The sequence below is a fragment of the Dendrobates tinctorius genome, unplaced genomic scaffold (genome assembly GCF_039654945.1).
Source record: "Dendrobates tinctorius isolate UK_male_01 unplaced genomic scaffold, ASM3965494v1 ptg000030l, whole genome shotgun sequence".
NCBI classification, from domain to species: Eukaryota; Metazoa; Chordata; class Amphibia; order Anura; family Dendrobatidae; genus Dendrobates; species Dendrobates tinctorius.
Window position 1 is genome coordinate 2,033,310 of NW_027361698.1, and position 17,896 is coordinate 2,051,205.

The following is a 17,896-nucleotide window of genomic DNA, read 5'->3' on the forward strand; positions in this document are numbered from 1 at the left end:
GATGTGTGGTGAGCACGTTGAAACCCCAAGTGCTTCACAGAAGTGTATAACGCAGAACCGAGAAAATAAAAAATATTTTTTCCCTCAAAAAAATAATTTTTAGTCCACTATTTTTTCTTTTCACAAGGGTAACAGGATAAATTGGACCCCAAAAGTTGTTGTCAAGTTTGTCCTGAGTACGCTGGTACCCAATATGTGGGGGGGCGACCACTGTTTGGGCACACGTTGCGGCTCGGAAGGGAAGTAGTGACGATTTGAAATGTCGACTTGATGGAATGGTCTGCGGGCGTTATGTTACGTTTGCAGAGCCCCTGATGTACCTAAACAGTGGAAACCCCCCACAAGTGACCCCATTTTGGAAACTAGACCACCCAAGGAACTAATCTAGATGTGTAGTGAGCACATTGAACCCCCAAGTGCTTCACAGAAGTTTATAACGTAGAGCCGTGAATATAAAAAATAATTTTTTCTCCACAAAAATTATTTTTTTAGCCCCCAACTTTTAATTTTCCCAAGGGTAACAGAAGAAATTAGACCCCCAAAGTTGTTGTGCAATTTTTCCTGAGTACACTGATGCCCCGTATGTGGGGTTATACCACTGTTTGGGCACACGTCGGGGCTCGGAATGGAGGCAGCACTGTTCGAGTTTTTGAACGCAAAATTGGTTGGAATAAATGGTGGCGCCATGTCGTGGTTGGAGACCCCCTGATATGCCTAAACAGTGGAAACCCCTCAATTCTAACTCCAATCCTAACCCTAACACACCCCTAACCCTAATCACAACCCTAATCATAACCCTAACCACAACCCTAACCCCAACACACCCCTAACCCTAATCATAACCCCAACACACCCCTAACCCTAATCCCAATTCTAACTCTAATCACAAACCTAACCCTAATCCCAACCCACCCCTAACCTTAATCTTAACCCTAACCCTAGGCCTAACCCTAGCACTAACCCTAGCCCTAAGCCTAGCCCTATCCCTAACCCTAGCCCTAGCCCTAACCCTAGCCCTATTTCTAACCCTAACCCTATTTCTAATCCTAATTGAAAAATAAAAATATTTTATTATTTGTCCCTATGGGGGGTGATAAGGGGGGCGGTGATTTACTTTTTTTATTTTGATCACTGTGAGAGTTTATCACAGTGATCAAAATAAAAAAAAATGAATCTGCCACTGGGAAATGCCAGTGGGCGCACTGCGCGTGCGCCCGCCATTTTCCAAGATGTCAGAGCCCATGGACCGGGACGGCGGGACGGCAGGACACTGGGACGGCCATGGGGGGTTAGTGAGTATCGTGGGGGGGATCAGAAGGTGGGGGGGAGCAGAGGGAAGGGAGAGGGGGGCAGATTGTGACAGCGGCGGCCGATTGCCGCCGTCAGTCGGTGGCGGCGGCCGATCGGCGCCGTCAGTTAGCGGGGGGGTTAACTTAGTGTCTCCAGCCATGACCGATGCTATTTCAGCATCGGCTATGGCTGGATTGTAATAGTTCCTCAAATTTCATTGATGAACTATTACTATCGCTCTGATTGGCTGTTTCACATTCAACAGCCAATCAGAGCGATCGTAGCCACTGGGGGGCTAAGCCACCCCCCCTGTGGTGAAGCACAAAGGGTCCTGTCACTGCGGGTCGGGTGACCTTTCCGTGACCCTGGTCACCTGACCCGCAGGGGGGCTTTGAAGGCATGACACAGGGTATGCGTCATGGGTCGGATTGGCACCGACTTTCATGATGCATACGCTGTGTCACAGGTCGGGAAGGGGTTAAAGTCCTATGAAAATAAATTTGGCTTTCTGAATTTAGATAGCAAAAAAAAGTTGCTGTACAAACATCTGTCTTAATTCAGAAGTGTTCCATGAAGATGCAGTGCAATCTGGAATCCTCAATTTTGTTACAGGAAAATATACAACTTTGTATGGTTGTGTTGTGTTAATCCAGAAGCTAAAAACAATAATTAACAAAAAAAATTATAATAAGAGAAAACTATGTTTTCTATCTACTGGATAAAAAGATAAAAATATTTCAAATAAATTTTTCCTGTAATCCTTGATAGCGTGATTACCTTCTGCACTGTCCCAACTGAAGTGAGTCCCGGTGCTAGCTTGTGATCCATTTGGCTCTGTGACAGCTGTCAGAATATCCAAGACAGCATCAGTAATGAAAACCATACACATGAGTAAACCAACAATCAGTATGCAGTTTTCATACAGTATAGGATGTTCTATATAAGAAACTTTGACAGCTGACAAGTTAAGCGTCCCACGATGCAAAAAGTGTCAGAACTTTTATTGTTCTTCTAGGAATTCTGTTCTGGGGTATCGAAAGGTGACTGTGGAAGGAGACAGCGCACAAGCATATGCAAACCAAAACCTGTAGTACAGTTGGCATTCCATCATACTGCCATAATGTTCTAAGTGTCAGCACAACATGAAATAGAAATCAATGTTCAGTACAATCTCTGCTGTCTGATGCCAGGAGACTGGAGTGTTTTTTGACTACTCTCATAATTTAGGCTATCCTCCAGGCAACCAGTTCTGTTGACACTGAAGGGTGAGTAGTTGCCTTCTAGCCAACATTCTAATCTTTGTATCTCTCAGTATCTCTTTGAGGTAAAATAGCCAGGTAAACAGAAATTAAAATGGAGACCGAATATGCAGACATGTAACCAAACCCTTGGCAGTTTCTTCCTATTGAGACATAAAACATTTTCAACATCAATCAGCAGCAAAGTGCTTATTACAATGAATTGTTGGGTTTGTAAACTAAAGCAAAGCGTTGCCTCAGGGATTAAACCTGATGCTTTATTAGTCTGCAGTCTTTTGATATATCAACCATTGTACTACATTTCTCCTTCATACTATGTAGCAAAATAAAATCTTTAAACAATATTATATCAACATATTTTTCTATTATACAAAAGATTTTTTTGATGTAAAAAAAAGCACAAATAAAAAGTAAAGAAGAAAAAAAAACATTACCTTTCTTTTTGCTCTAAGCTGTTCATGATATTTGTCAGATGTGTCTCCAGGTATTTCTCCTCCCCACAGCGTAATTCCAACAATTGTGTACGTTATGGCCATGACAAGTAATGGGAAGCAATACACAAATAGAACAACAATGATCTGGTACCTAAAATGTAGGGAACAAGCAAAGGAGAAGTAATATGTTATTTCAGATTCCTAATAAACGCAGAGCTGTAAGAGAGATCAGGGCAACATAGGGTCTTATCCGAGGAGTATGGCAGACGATAAAATCAAAATTACACTCACCTTTTATGAGTATCTATGAAGCATCTAATAAAGCACGTCAGCTACAGCAGATCCACGGGTCAGTAAATGACCAAATGATATCCAGGAATGAAAGGAGAGGTTTGTGGATGATTTCCATGCTTGCTGATCAATGATGAGATGTATATACCAGATTGTCAAATGGATAGTGGTTTATTTTATGTGTTTCAGGTTTATTCTATGTGTTTCAAAGTACAAAAGACTTCTTCGTCAGGAAAGACCACTAGTATCTATAAATACTAGTAGATACTAGTGGTCTTAACAGAAGAAGTCTTTTGTACTTTGAAACACGTAGAATAAACCACTATCCATTTGACAATCTGGGATATACATCTCATCATTGATCAGCAAGCGCGTAAATCATCCACAAACCTCTCCTTTCTTTCCTAGATTGTTTACTGATTATGGTTTCATTAACAAGTAGAAAATCATCTACTCTGGCAAACTTTTTCTACTATTTTACCTTTAGCATTTATTACTAGTGATTAACAAGTATACTCGTTGCTCGGGTTTCCCCGAGCATGCTTGGGTGGTCTCCTGAGTATTTGGAAGTGCTCGGAGATTAAGTTTCTGTCACCGCAGCTGCATGATTTGCGGCTACTTGACAGCCTGAATACATGTGGGGATTGCCTGTTTGTTAGCAAATTCCCTCATGTATTCAGGCTGTCAAATAGCTGCAAATCATGCAGCTGCGGCAATAGAATCTAAATCTCCAAGGACATACAAAAACTCGGAGATCACCCAAGTGATGAGCATAATCGCTCATCACTATTTATTAACTAGGCTTAGTGTTTCCTTAAGGATCTGCTTACCAGGGCTCGTATTACAACCCAGAAAAGTTAGGACGTTGCAGGACATATGCCACAAAGACTAGCAAGTATTAAATATTCTGCAGGCCATGTTCCAAATAGCATTAGAATGGCAAAAGACAAAATATTTTAATAATAATTTATAGAGTTCTGTGGATCATTTGAACCCCTAGTTTGCCAGTTTTGGCAAATTTTTATAATAAATTAGATATTTGAGAATCTCACTACTGACAACCATGAATTTCCCTAAAAGGAGAAAAAGATCTATCCCTAGGTGGAATGAGCTGTACGCTCTTACCTCCTATTTCTACATTGTACAAGCATAAAGTGATGCTACTTGGCTAGTCCCTATCTTTTAGGACTCCTCCACAAGTCCTGGTGATTCCTATACAGGAAAAACCAGTACTGGTGAGATCCATGGTCCATGTCCTTGTGCTATCAGTATGTATGTGACATCCATGTGACATCAGTGTGTCCATTTGCTGTCTTTCTGTCCGTGTTTCATATCTTTGTGCTGTCCGTGTGCCATACGTGTGTCTGCGACACATACCGGCACTTAGAAACAAGTGGTACAGTTCACGCTATTCCTAGGTGCCAGCCGGCTGCTGAAGGCAACTCTCATCATTGTCTCTTACTTCGCTGAGATCAGTGCGACCAGGAGAGAATGAATAGAGGTGTAATCAGCAGCAGCTGTGTAACTCCTGTGTAAAATAAAGAATTTAATAAAAATATGGTGTGGGCTCCTGTGCAATTTTTATAACCAGCAGAGGGAAAGCCCATGGTTCAGGACTGATGTTAGTAATCTGGGAAAAGGGACAATACTTCATAAGGTTCCCAGGCTATAACAGCTCACAGCTTTTTTCTTAGCTTTTCATGGTGAATTTATGGGGGACCTCAGAAAAAATGACTTGGGGTCCCCCTATAAATTCAAACCAGCAAAATATAAGCAGACAGCTTGGGAAAAGGTCATAGATATTGCCCCTCTACCCCCAGGCTACCAACATCAGCCCTCAGCTTCCCAAGAAATGGCATAGCCATAAGATGCTCTTAGCCTTGCTCTTTCCACTTGCCTTGTGGTGGTGGCAAGTGGGTTAATAGGGTTGGTGTCACCTTTGCATTGTCAGGTGATAACAGTTAGGAATAGACTAATAGTTAATGGAGAGACATCTATAACCCCATAGTAAGTATTGAAATAAACACACAGCAAGAATAAAATGCTTCATTTGAAATAAAAGAGAACAACCTATTTTAAACATTTATTTAAAAATAAAAAAACAAAGTCATACTGACCTTACACCTTTTCCATTAAAGACCTTGTCCCCTGTAAAAAAACAGAAATCTTGTCCCAACACTAGTCAGAGCACAATGGCGATGCCACCCGTGATCTGGCATTTATGCAGAACGTGCCCACAGCCTAAAAGCTTGTTGATTGGCTGCGCTGCAGCCTTTCAAAAATCTTTATTCAGCACCGAACCCAAACAGTAAAACAGACTTCCCTGTTTGGAGCTCAGAACCGAACACAAGGTGTCCTGTACAAAACCCAAAACTTTACAGTTCTTGTTCACTTAATCATGATGTTTCAATTTAAGGTTTTTCTAGACTTGTAGAAAAAAATGTAAAAATGTTTTAAGGTTTCATGCATTGAGCGCAAAGCCAAATTACCAGAAAGTCATATCGTTGGCCATCCTGTTTCTCTTTTTAAAAAACTGAAGTTGTCTTTAATGTTGTGTGTTTGGGTGTGTTCCAATTTAAAGTTCAGTAATATGTGATGTTATACTGTGCTTCTACTAAATGTCATTTTGGAAGAAAATGGAGGGCTAAATAAATGTTTTTGGAGTGTTATTGGGGTTATATGACTAAAGGTTCTTTGGTCAGAATTCCTGAACAGAGTGCAGAAATGTCTAGTGAGTAGAGATAAGTGCATTCAATAGAGCGTAATTGAAGTCTCCTCAAATTTTACATACATTTGCATTCATCAGAATACATTTTCTGTAATAATAATCTTTATTTTTATTAGCGCTAACATATTCCGCAGCGCTTTACAGTTTGCACACATTATCATCACTGTCCCCGATGGGGCTCACAATCTAAATTCCCTATCAGTATGTCTTGTTTACATTTTACTTTAAATGAATACAGCAAAATGCTGAACCATAGAGGGTCAGAAAAACATTACAAAAAAAATAGTAATATTACTCACCACTGATAAGTCTGCCATCCGATCCTCCACACCTCTTCTTTTTGCCTTTCCACATCACGCTTTGGATGCTGTCTCGGCCTTTGCTATCACTGCATGCTGTGTTGTCATGGTGAATATCAGGTGCAATTATGGGCGCACTCAGCTGTGCACAATAGCAACATCAATGATATGGCCAGGTGCCGCAGCAGTGGAATAATAACAATAGGAAAAAAAAAAACGAAGCCGTACAGGTTACGGCGATACGCGTGGGGTAATGGTCCTGGGTATGGCATCCGTGTATCTGTATTTTCATTGCAGCTATTGATCATTTTTATGGTAGTTTTTGATACTATGTGTTTTGGCACCACTGATATGTGGAGGGTTTAACTTTTTCCCCCCTTTCTTGCTATCTGGGCTTATTAGGGTCCGGGTATGAAAATTATATGACATGGATTTTTGTGTGTGGTTGCTCCAATTCATCTATGGGCTGGGCTTTGTCTAGGGTTATATAGTCCTTATGAACCTAGGAATAGGGAGGGATACTGCTATAGTGCCACAGTGTTGCTGGATCATATGCTCACATTATACAGTCATATGTTAAAGTTTGGGCACCCCTATTAATGTTAACCTTTTTTCTTTATAACAATTTTGGTTTTTGCAACAGCTATTTCAGTTTCATATATCTAATAACTGATGGACTCAGTTATATTTCTGGATTCAAATGAAGTTTATTGTACTAACAGAAAATGTGCAATCTGCATTTAAACAAAATTTGACCGGTGCAAAAGTATAGGCACCCTTATCATTTTCTTGATTTGAACACTCCTAACTACTTTTTACTGACTTCCTGAAGCACTAAATTGGTTTTGTAACCTCATTGAGCTTTGAACTTCATAGCCAGGTGTATCAAATCATGAGAAAAGGTATTTAAGGTGGCCACTTGCAAGTAGTTCTCCTATTTGATTCTCCTATGAAGAGTGGCATCATGGGCTCCTCAAAACAACTCTCAAATGATCTGAAAACAAAGATTATTCAACATAGCTTTTCAGGGGAAGGATACAAAAAGTTGTCTCAGAGATTTAACCTGTCAGTTTCCACTGTGAGGAACATAGTAAGGAAATGGAAGAACACAGGTACAGTTCTTGTTAAGCCCAGAAGTGGCAGGCCAAGAAAAATATCAGAAAGGCAGAGAAGAAGAATGGTGAGAACAGTCAAGGACAATCCACAGACCACCTCCAAAGACCTGCAGCATCATCTTGCTGCAGATGGTGTCACTGTGCATCGGTCAACAATACAGCGCACTTTGCACAAGGAGAAGCTGTATGGGAGAGTGATGCGAAAGAAGCCGTTTCTGCAAGCACGCCACAAACAGAGTCGCCTGAGGTATGCAAAAGCACATTTGGACAAGCCAGTTACATTTTGGAAGAAGGTCATTTGGACTGATGAAACAAAGATTGAGTTGTTTGGTCATACAAAAAGGCGTTATGCATGGAGGCTAAAAAACACAGCATTCCAAGAAAAACACTTGCTACCCACAGTAAAATTTGGTGGAGGTTCCATCATGCTTTGGGGCTGTATGGCCAATGCCAGCACCGGGAATCTTGTTAAAGTTGAGGGTCACATGGATTCAACTCAGTATCAGCAGATTCTTGACAATAATGTGCAAGAATCAGTGACGAAGTTGAAGTTACGCAGGGGATGGATATTTCAGCAAGACAATGATCCAAAACACCGCTCCAAATCTACTCAGGAATTCATGCAGAGGAACAATTACAATGTTCTGGAATGGCCATCCCCGTCCCCAGACCTGAATATCATTGAACATCTGTGGGATGATTTGAAGCGGGTGGTCCATGCTCGGCGACCATCAAACTTAACTGAACTGGAATTGTTTTTGTAAACAGGAATGGTCACAAATACCTTCATCCAGGATCCAGGAACTCATTAATAGCTACAGGAAGCGACTAGAGGCTGTTATTTTTGCAAAAGGAGGATCTACGAAATATTAATGTCACTTTTATGTTGAGGTGCCCATACTTTTGCACCGGTCAAATTTTGTTTAAATGCAGATTGCACATTTTCTGTTAGTACAATAAACCTCATTTGAATCCAGAAATATAACTGAGTCCATCAGTTATTAGATATATGAAACTGAAATAGCTGTTGCAAATACCAAAATTGTTATAAAGAAAAAAGGTTAACATTAATAGGGGTGCCCAAACTTTAACATATGACTGTATGTGCTTAGATGTATGATATTTATGTGCTGATATGTATTATGGGTACTATGGATGCCATAGTTTTGTGAATTTATCATGTTTTTATTGTGTATAACTCTTTTGTATCAATAAGAATTACTTATTTCAGTCTTACTTATAATTGGTGCAGTGTGCGCTTTTTTGCAGTGGTGCTTTCTCTCCTTTTTTTTTTCCGTCATGGTGAATATCAAGACATCACAATGTAGACATTAGGTGAAGCCTGTATTGACATAATGACATGCGCTGTGATTGTACAGCATGCAAAGACGTCAGAGACCTAGTCAGCATTGGAAGCCACAGCACACAATAAAGCAGGCCAGAGAAGATAGAGGAAGCAGAAAAAAAGGACCGGAAAACTGAATGGCAGATTGTGGGGGTGGCAGGACAGGTGTGCTATGAGGTGAATATTGATTTACTTTTACATTTAAAGGAACATTCAATTAAATCTTAGGAGATTCAATTATGTCTGCCTGTGAGACCATCTGAAGTGTCTTTCTTTAGTGGTTCTTTGCTGGTTGGAACATGTGCCAACTGGTTAATTGTGCTAAGCTGTGCATGGGATGAGACAAAGAAGATTTGCAATGTGTAGAGGGTTTATATAAGAATATTCACAATGCGTTGGGCAGGAGCTTCAATTACATAAATCACCTGTGACAGTATAAAGTGGGGGAGTGGCTCATTTTCCTTTGGTTGGACAACACAGGTTAACTGAGAGTAAACAGCCCCTATGAATTGTTTTGGGTATGGAAGACTAGCCACCCATAAGTGTGGAGGAAGGTTAGCACCATAGTTGACAATTTATAGAAAAAGGTTACCTTGCAGAAGAGAGAAGTCCCTGCGGAAGAGAATTAAAGTGTATAACTACAGAGAGTAAGAAGTTCTGATAATTGGGTAAGCAAAGGAAATGAGATTGAGCCAATCTAGAGGGAGAAAGAGGAAGCGTATCATACTTGTGAGGCCTGAAAAAGAAAAGGCCATGAGGTTGGAAGTTGCCAGGGGCCCGATAGAAATTGTACCCAAAACCCAAGAATGATGCAGAAAAAAATTCAATGAGGAAGGCACAATTGGAAAAGAATATGGTCCGGCTGTCAGTAGTGTGACTTTTTTGCATGATGAGATGATAGAACAATACTTTGCTGTGAGACTACCCTTCCTGTCTTCTATAAATTTGTTTTGAAATGTTCAAGCTTTCTTCCTGTCTCACAGCACAGGGTCAGTTCAAGATAAGCAACTTAATGGCACGGTCTAAATTAATGTGGCAGAATTCTGGTAAAAAAAACTGTAATATATTTCATCAACCCAAATTATTATGTGATTTAGACACTTTTTGCACCTTGATCAACATAGCTTACAATGAAAGGGACATAGCTTAAGATACGCCACTGTGCTTTCAAATTGTGTCAGGACTTTGGTGCAAAGTTTTGTTTTAGAGTAAGTTATTGTAGTTAATTGGTATAAACTTAAGGGGCCTTTACACATAGCGATATCGCTAGCAAAATAGCTAAAGCGTCACCGATTTTGTGACGCAGCTGCAATATTGCTAGCGATATCGCTACATGTGATCCTTACCTCCGACCGGCTCCCCCGCTGGCTATCGCTGATCACCGCGAGATCGGCTTGGTCCATTTCTCGTCGTTGGCTTCCTGCTGGCGCCGATGAGCGAGCCATGGACGCAGGCGGAAGACAGACACCCTCGCCGCGTCTGAAAGGTGAGTACGACCGCCGACCGCTGCTGCATCGCTAGTGAGATCTGCCTGAGATCTGCTAGCTCACTAGCGACCATTTAGCGATGCACTAGCGATCCTGACCGGGTCATATCGTGGTCGGGATCGCTGGTGCATCGCTAAATGTAAAGGGGCCTTTAGGCTAGCAAGTCTAAAAGATATTACACATTTATAAAAGAAAAAGAACTTGTAATAAATGTGACACATTTTAAGAATATCCAGTCTAAGTTCACACTGCCTAAAAATTAGACAGTTTTAGTAAATATTGAAAGAGGGTTTAAATTCATTTATACTATTTAACAATGAACTGGACAAAGATATACTTTGAAATTGACATAGTGGCATCTTTCAATAATAGAAAATTGGAAGGGTACAAGTACAGTTCTTATCTCATTGATGAATCAGACAAAACTGTGGCACTGTGTATGAATAGCTTATTTCAGTGCACAATGTCTATATAACTATCATCATTATTTAGCTCGTTTTGCCTATAATGAAGTGAAAATTCATTCTACTAGCTGATAATGGATAACCGTACTTTTCAACAAAATTTTTTGGAGTGACATGTTTATAAGTTCTATATTTTTGCTGTGCGTGTCATTTGTTTTTAAATTTTAAGTACTGCAAAGCTTGAAGTTCCGCTTAACGTTAATTAAAGAAAAAATGAAATTTCCATTTGCTTATCAGTTACTTAGGTAAAAGATATTCCAAACTTAATTAAACAAATCTATTATTTTTTTAGAACTGAAAATGAAGAGCATACGTACGTTAATTTTTTCCCGAACCCTGGCCAGACAAGCAAACATAGTGTCCTTCTTGGTGTCACTTTTATTTCTGAATAAAGGCACTGAGGAAAAGCCAGCACAAAAGCAAATACCCAGATACTTCCAATGACCACTTTAGTTGAAGTAGCAGATAGTCGTGGCTTCAATGGATTAATAATAGCCATATATCTATAATAGAAGAATATTAAACAGTAATTGTCAACATTTTCAATGTAAATAACATTTTCAGTTTATCAAAAATTAAATACCAGTATAACTATGGCATGTTAAAAAGTACCTATAAGCAAAAATCCACTTTTATAAAAAAAATTACTTGTACAGTATGTGTACATATGCGTGTACTTTACATGGAAAGTAAAATACTTTAAAACTCAGTATCAATCTAAAAACCTTTGATTTAGATTTTCTCCTTTGAGAGAATTAGGCAGACTATGCAAATGACCCTCTAATCAAATTCTGATCAGTGATTGGTCAGAGTGAAAGCATAAAGTTCTATGATGGACTGCAATGAGATATCAACGGAGTGCAATCCAATGTCTAAACTCAGTCATTGACTTACATGGGCATGCAGCAATTTGTTCCTTAGACAGTTTCTGCCAAAGAAAAAAATTGTACATCTACATGGTCCCATAAACTAACAAAATTATTGTCTTCTGCACCTGCCCTTAGAAGAATTTTGCCTCCCGTCCTGCAGCACTTCCCTGTTCATTCATGTCATGCTGCTCTCTGCTCAAGTTGCAGTGTGAAATTGATATAGATTTATGTGCTGTGGAGCGGCAGGGAATACTCTTCTAATAAAGCCAAACTATGTATGGCTGGATATCCTTAAAGACAAAAATGTCCAGGAAGGATGGGAAATCTTGAAAAATGAAATTCTCAAAGCACAGTTGTTAACAATTCCGAAAAGAGGGAAGAATAGGAAGCAGTTAAGGAAACCAGGATGGATGAACACAGAACTTAAGCACATGCTAAAAAGGAAGAAAAAAATGTTTATAAAATGGAAAGAGGGAGGCATATCTAAAGAAGAATATAATGCTGTCTGCAGAACCTGCAGGGCACAAATCAGATTAGCTAAAGCTGAAAATGAATTGAGGCTTGCAAGAGATGTCAAAAGCAATAATAAAGGATTTTGGGGATATGTCAAAAGTAAAAGAAAAGTCAAAGATGCTATAGGATTTTTACAGGATGAAAATGATGAAATGGTAAGACAGGATGTTGAGAAGGCTGAACTTTTAAATTCCTATTTTGCATCTGTTTTCTCTCAGAAAGGAAATGTAACATCAACTGTTATTCACTGTCCTATTAAGGGAATAGAAGAATCCAGGATATCTATAAACAGAAAGATAGTGAGGAAACACTTAGCTAGCCTAAATGAATTCAAGTCTCCAGGTCCAGATGAATTACACCCCAGAGTACTGAAGGAGATAGCAGAAGAAATTTTTGAACCCCTCTCTATAATCTTTGAAAATTCTTGGAGAACAGGAGAAGTGCCAGAAGACTGGAGAAGAGCAAATGTTGTTCCTATCTTCAAAAAGGGGAAGAAGGTGGACCCAGGTAACTATAGGCCGGTGAGTCTGACTTCTATACCAGGAAAGATCTTTGAACAAATTATTAAACAACATGTATGTCAATACCTGGATAAGAATGAAGTGATTAAACAGAGTCAGCATGGGTTTGTAACTAATAAGTCATGTCAGACTAACTTAATTTCCTTCTATGACGGTATCACTGATTGGGTGGATCAAGGAAATGCTGTAGATATAGTATATCTTGACTTCAGCAAAGCATTTGACAAAGTCTCTCATACAATCCTTATTGAAAAAATGATTAAGTATGGAATGGACAAGGCAACTGTTAGGTGGATTCATAACTGGCTTAGTGATCGGACCCAAAGAGTGGTCGTAAATGGCTGCACATCCAGTTGGAAGAATGTCTCAAGTGGGGTACCACAGGGCTCTGTCCTGGGCCCTGTATTGTTCAACATCTTTATCAACGATTTAGATGAAGGCATTGAGGGTAAACTGATTAAATTTGCTGATGACACAAAGCTAGGAGGGATAGCTAATACTAGAGAAGAGAGAGAGAGGATTCAAAAAGATTTAAATAAACTGGAGAAGTGGGCAGCAACAAACAGAATGGTTTTTAACAGGGAGAAATGCAAAGTACTACATCTGGGCAATAAAAATGGAAAAAGCATATATAGAATGGGAGGAATAGGGCTAAGTGACAGCACATGTGAAAAAGACTTGGGTATACTAATAGATCACAGACTGAATATGAGTCAACAGTGTGATGCAGCAGCAAAAAAGGCAAATGCAATTCTAGGATGTATTAACAGAAGCATACAGTCTAGATCACGTGAAGTCATTATTTCCCTCTACTCCTCTTTGGTCAGACCTCATCTGGAATATTGTGTCCAGTTTTGGGCACCACATTTTAAAAAAGACATCAACAAACTGGAGCAAGTTCAGAAAAGAGCGACCAGAATGGTGACCGGTCTGCAAACCCTGTCTTATGAGGAAAGGTTGCAGGATTTGGGAATGTTTAGTTTGCAAAAGAGAAGACTGAGAGGAGACTTACTAGCTGTCTACAAATATCTAAAGGGCTGTCACATTGTAGAAGGATCAACTTTATTCTCATTTGCACAAGGAAAGACTAGAAGCAATGGGATGAAACTGAATGGGAGGAGACACAGATTAGATATTAGAAAAAACTTTTTGACAGTTAGAGTGATCAATGAGTGGAACAGGCTGCCACGAGAAGTGGTGAGTTCTCCTTCAATGGAAGTCTTCAAACAGAGGCTGGACAGACATCTGACTGGGATGATTTAGCGAATCCTGCTTTGAGCAGGGGGTTGGACCAGATGGCCCAGGAGGTCCCTTCCAACTCTACGATTCTATGATTCTATGATTCTATGATTCTATGTCCTAATAAAGAAAATCACTTATTTGCTCTAAGCAGCATGATCAGGGCAGACAGATCACTTCTCCACTGAAAAGTGACATAGTGTTGCTAGGCATGCTGGGATTGAGCTAGCATTGATTTTTAACAGTTACATTTGTATACTTTACCCTTTTTTGGAAAAATATGCTCAGTCTCCCAGAAGCTGTGAGGCCTGCAAACCTTAAGGTAGCCTTTAAGAGAGATTTAAGGTTTCTGGAGTTTCCATCTGCTGGAATACCTGGTGTCTTTGAACTAAGGTTATCAGAGTTCACAACCTCCAGGTATTCCAGCAGCTGGAAACACCAGTAACCTGAAAATCTGCCTTAAAGGCTACCATAAGGTTTATGGGCCTCACAACTGCCGGGAGACCTAGTGGCTGGGAACTTAAAAATTACCTGACTTCGCTGCCACCGGGTCTCGCAGCAGTTGAGTGTTGGACTGGTGAGTGACAAATGCTGGACTTGCAGTCACTCATTAGTACTGCACTAGCAATAGTGGCCACAGTGAACTTAGGTGATGTCAGTAAGTTACCTCAGTTCACTGCAGCGATGCCCTCTTGAGAATCAGACACTGAACTGAGATAACCTTAAGGACGATACTTCAGTTCACAGCAGAGCAAAACCCAGCAGTGGCTGCTGCTCAAGTCTCTGAACTGAGCCCCATAGATTGGATAAAGACTGGACCGTCGTAGGACTTCCATATTATTAATATTAATAAAGAGGGGAAAAGGGAAATTGTTGGGAGTTTTTCCAAATAAAGATTTTCTTCTGTTTTCTTCTCTTTTTACTTACTGGGTTAGTAATGGGGGTGTCTGATAGAGACCTGTCCATTATGAACCTATGGGCTTGATGTCAGTGTATATTAAACAGCTGACATCAACCCCACAATCCCATTACCCCATTGCCACTGCACCAGGGCAATAGGGAAGAGCTGACTTTAACTGCCAAAATTGAAGCATCTAATGGATGTGCCATTTCTGGGGCAGCTGAGGACTGGCCTTATTAGGCTGGGAAGGGACTAGTATCCACTGCCCTACCCAGTCTATTAATATCAGCCTCCAGCTGTCTGCTTTCCCTTGGCTACTTATTAAGAATGCATACCATGGCTCAAGGTGCAGAGTAGAAAAATCAGTATCAATCAAAAGTATATAATGAAGAACCAGAGGAATGAATAATTAGCCAGAGTGTCAGAAGTCCCAGGGTACCCCTTAAGGTCTCGTGCCTCTGGCTTCCTTCATGAGGTGTTTACTTATTTGATTTATGCTTTGAGGTATTTACCCATTGCACTCATAGTAATAACCCTCTTGAAGCCTCATTAGGAGCTACCCCTGTAGTGTCCAAGTATGTTTATTTACTTATTTTGCACCCTATTGTTGCAATTTTTTGCACTCTGCACTTTTCTCTATAGATGTTTATTGCTGACTACTGCTTTTTAAGTGTACTTTGTAAGTAACATTCATAATGCAGGTAGTTTTAGATTGCTTATAATTATGGATGCAGTATAATTACTCTTGATTAGTGTTGAACTTTCCGATACCGCAAGTATCGGGTATCGGCCGATATTTGCCGTATCGGAATTCCGATACCGAGTACCGATACTTTTTTCGTATCGGATACCGGAATCGGAAGTCCAAAATGCAATGAGCCACTTTTGTGGCTCTGATTGGCTGCCGAAATGACGTCATCATGATGCGCTGTCTGTGCGCATCATGATGCGCCATCAGTCTGGGCCTTTGGGGGGGCTGTGCCGACTGTCCGGGGGTCTGTACCGGCCTGCCGGTGGTCTGTGCAGGCTCCGGTGGTCTGTGCCGGCCTGCCGGGGGGCTGTGCCGGCCTGCCGGTGGTCTGTGCAGGCTCCGGTGGTCTGTGCCGGCCTGCCAGTGGTCTGTGCAGGCTCCGGGGGGCTGTGCCGGCCTGCCGGTGGTCTGTGCAGGCTCCGGTGGTCTGTGCCGGCCTGCCGGGGGGCTGTGCCGGCCTGCCGGTGGTCTGTGCCGGCCTGCCGGGGGGCTGTGCCGGCCTGCCGGTGGTCTGTGCAGGATCCGGGGGTCTGTGCAGGCATCGTCCGATGGGACTACAAGTCCCATCGGGCGATGCCTGCTACCATGACAGTGATTGACACATTAGCCAATGATGGGACAGTAGTAGTCCCATCATCCGGCTAATGTGTTGAATGTAAAAAAAAAAAAAAAAAAAATTTACATGCTACATACATGCTACATACATGCTACATACATACAACATGCATACTACATATATACTACATGCAACATACATACTACATACATGCTACATACATACAACATGCATACTACATACTACATACATGCTACATACTACATGCATGCTACATACTACATACATGCTACATACATACTACATACATAATACATATATACTACATGCATGCAACATACATACAACATATATACTACATGCATGCAACATGCATACTACATATATACTATATATACTACATGTAACATACATACTACATATATACTACATGCATACTACATACATACTACATACATACTACATACATAATACATATATACTACATGCATGCAACATACATACAACATGCATGCAACATGCATACTACATATATACTATATATACTACATGTAACATACATACTACATATATACTACATGCATACTACATACATACTACATACATGCTACATACATGCTACATACATACACTACATGCATGCAACATACATACTACATATATACCACATGCATGCAACATGCATACTACATATATACTGCATATATACTACATGCATGCAACATACATATATACTACATACAATACATACATATAGACATACAGTACATATAACATAGAGTACATACTCACCGTCACTTGTCACTTTGATCCCCGAAGCCATTGTTGCCTGAGGAATAAATATCAAAATAAAAAAACACCAATATACTTACCCCGATCCGCAGAAGTCCACGAGGGTCCCACGTCCATCTTGCGTGGAGAACAGCAGCATCAGCTGATGCTACCGTTCTCTACCAGCTCCAGGAATACAATGACGGAAGGTAGGTATCCTTCCGCACTGTATTCCTCCACCACTGTAAAAAAAAAGTCCCTAGTCTCACTTTATGCCATTGCTGCGTGGGAATTTCCCATGCAGCAATGGCATAAAGTGAGACTAGGGACTTTTTTTTTTTTTAAAGTGGTGGAGGAATACAGTGCGAAAGGATACCTACCTTCCGTCATTGTATTCCTGGAGCTGGTAGAGAACGGTAGCATCAGCTGATGCTGCTGTTCTCCACGCAAGATGGACGTGGGACCCTCGTGGACTTCTGCGGATCGGGGTAAGTATATTGGTGTTTTTTTATTTTGATATTTATTCCTCAGGCGACAATGGCTTCGGGGATCAAAGTGACAAGTGACGGTGAGTATGTTCTCTATGTTATATGTACTGTATGTCTATATGTATGTATTGTATGTAGTATATATGTATGTTGCATGCATGTAGTATATATGCAGTATATATGTAGTATGCATGTTGCATGCATGTGGTATATATGTAGTATGTATGTTGCATGCATGTAGTGTATGTATGTAGCATGTATGTAGCATGTATGTAGTATGTATGTAGTATGCATGTAGTATATATGTAGTATGTATGTTACATGTAGTATATATAGTATATATGTAGTATGCATGTTGCATGCATGTTGTATGTATGTTGCATGCATGTAGTATATATGTATTATGTATGTAGCATGTATGTAGCATGTATGTAGCATGTATGTAGTATGCATGTAGTATATATGTAGTATGTATGTTACATGTAGTATATATAGTATATATGTTGTATGCATGTTGCATGCATGTAGTATATATGTTGTATGTATGTTGCATGCATGTAGTATATATGTATTAT

General features: G+C 40.3%; 1 protein-coding gene across 1 annotated transcript in view; it reads right to left on the reverse strand.

Annotated features, from left to right (window-relative positions):
* Positions 1-17,896, reverse strand: part of TACR3 (tachykinin receptor 3) — a 305,238-nt gene that overhangs the window by 146,199 nt on the left and 141,143 nt on the right. The window contains exons 2-3 of the mRNA XM_073571803.1: positions 11,030-11,215; positions 2,984-3,134 (exon numbers count right to left, since the gene is read on the reverse strand). Coding sequence (XP_073427904.1) covers positions 2,984-3,134; positions 11,030-11,215 — 337 coding nt within the window. The remainder of the gene's footprint in view (positions 1-2,983; positions 3,135-11,029; positions 11,216-17,896) is intronic.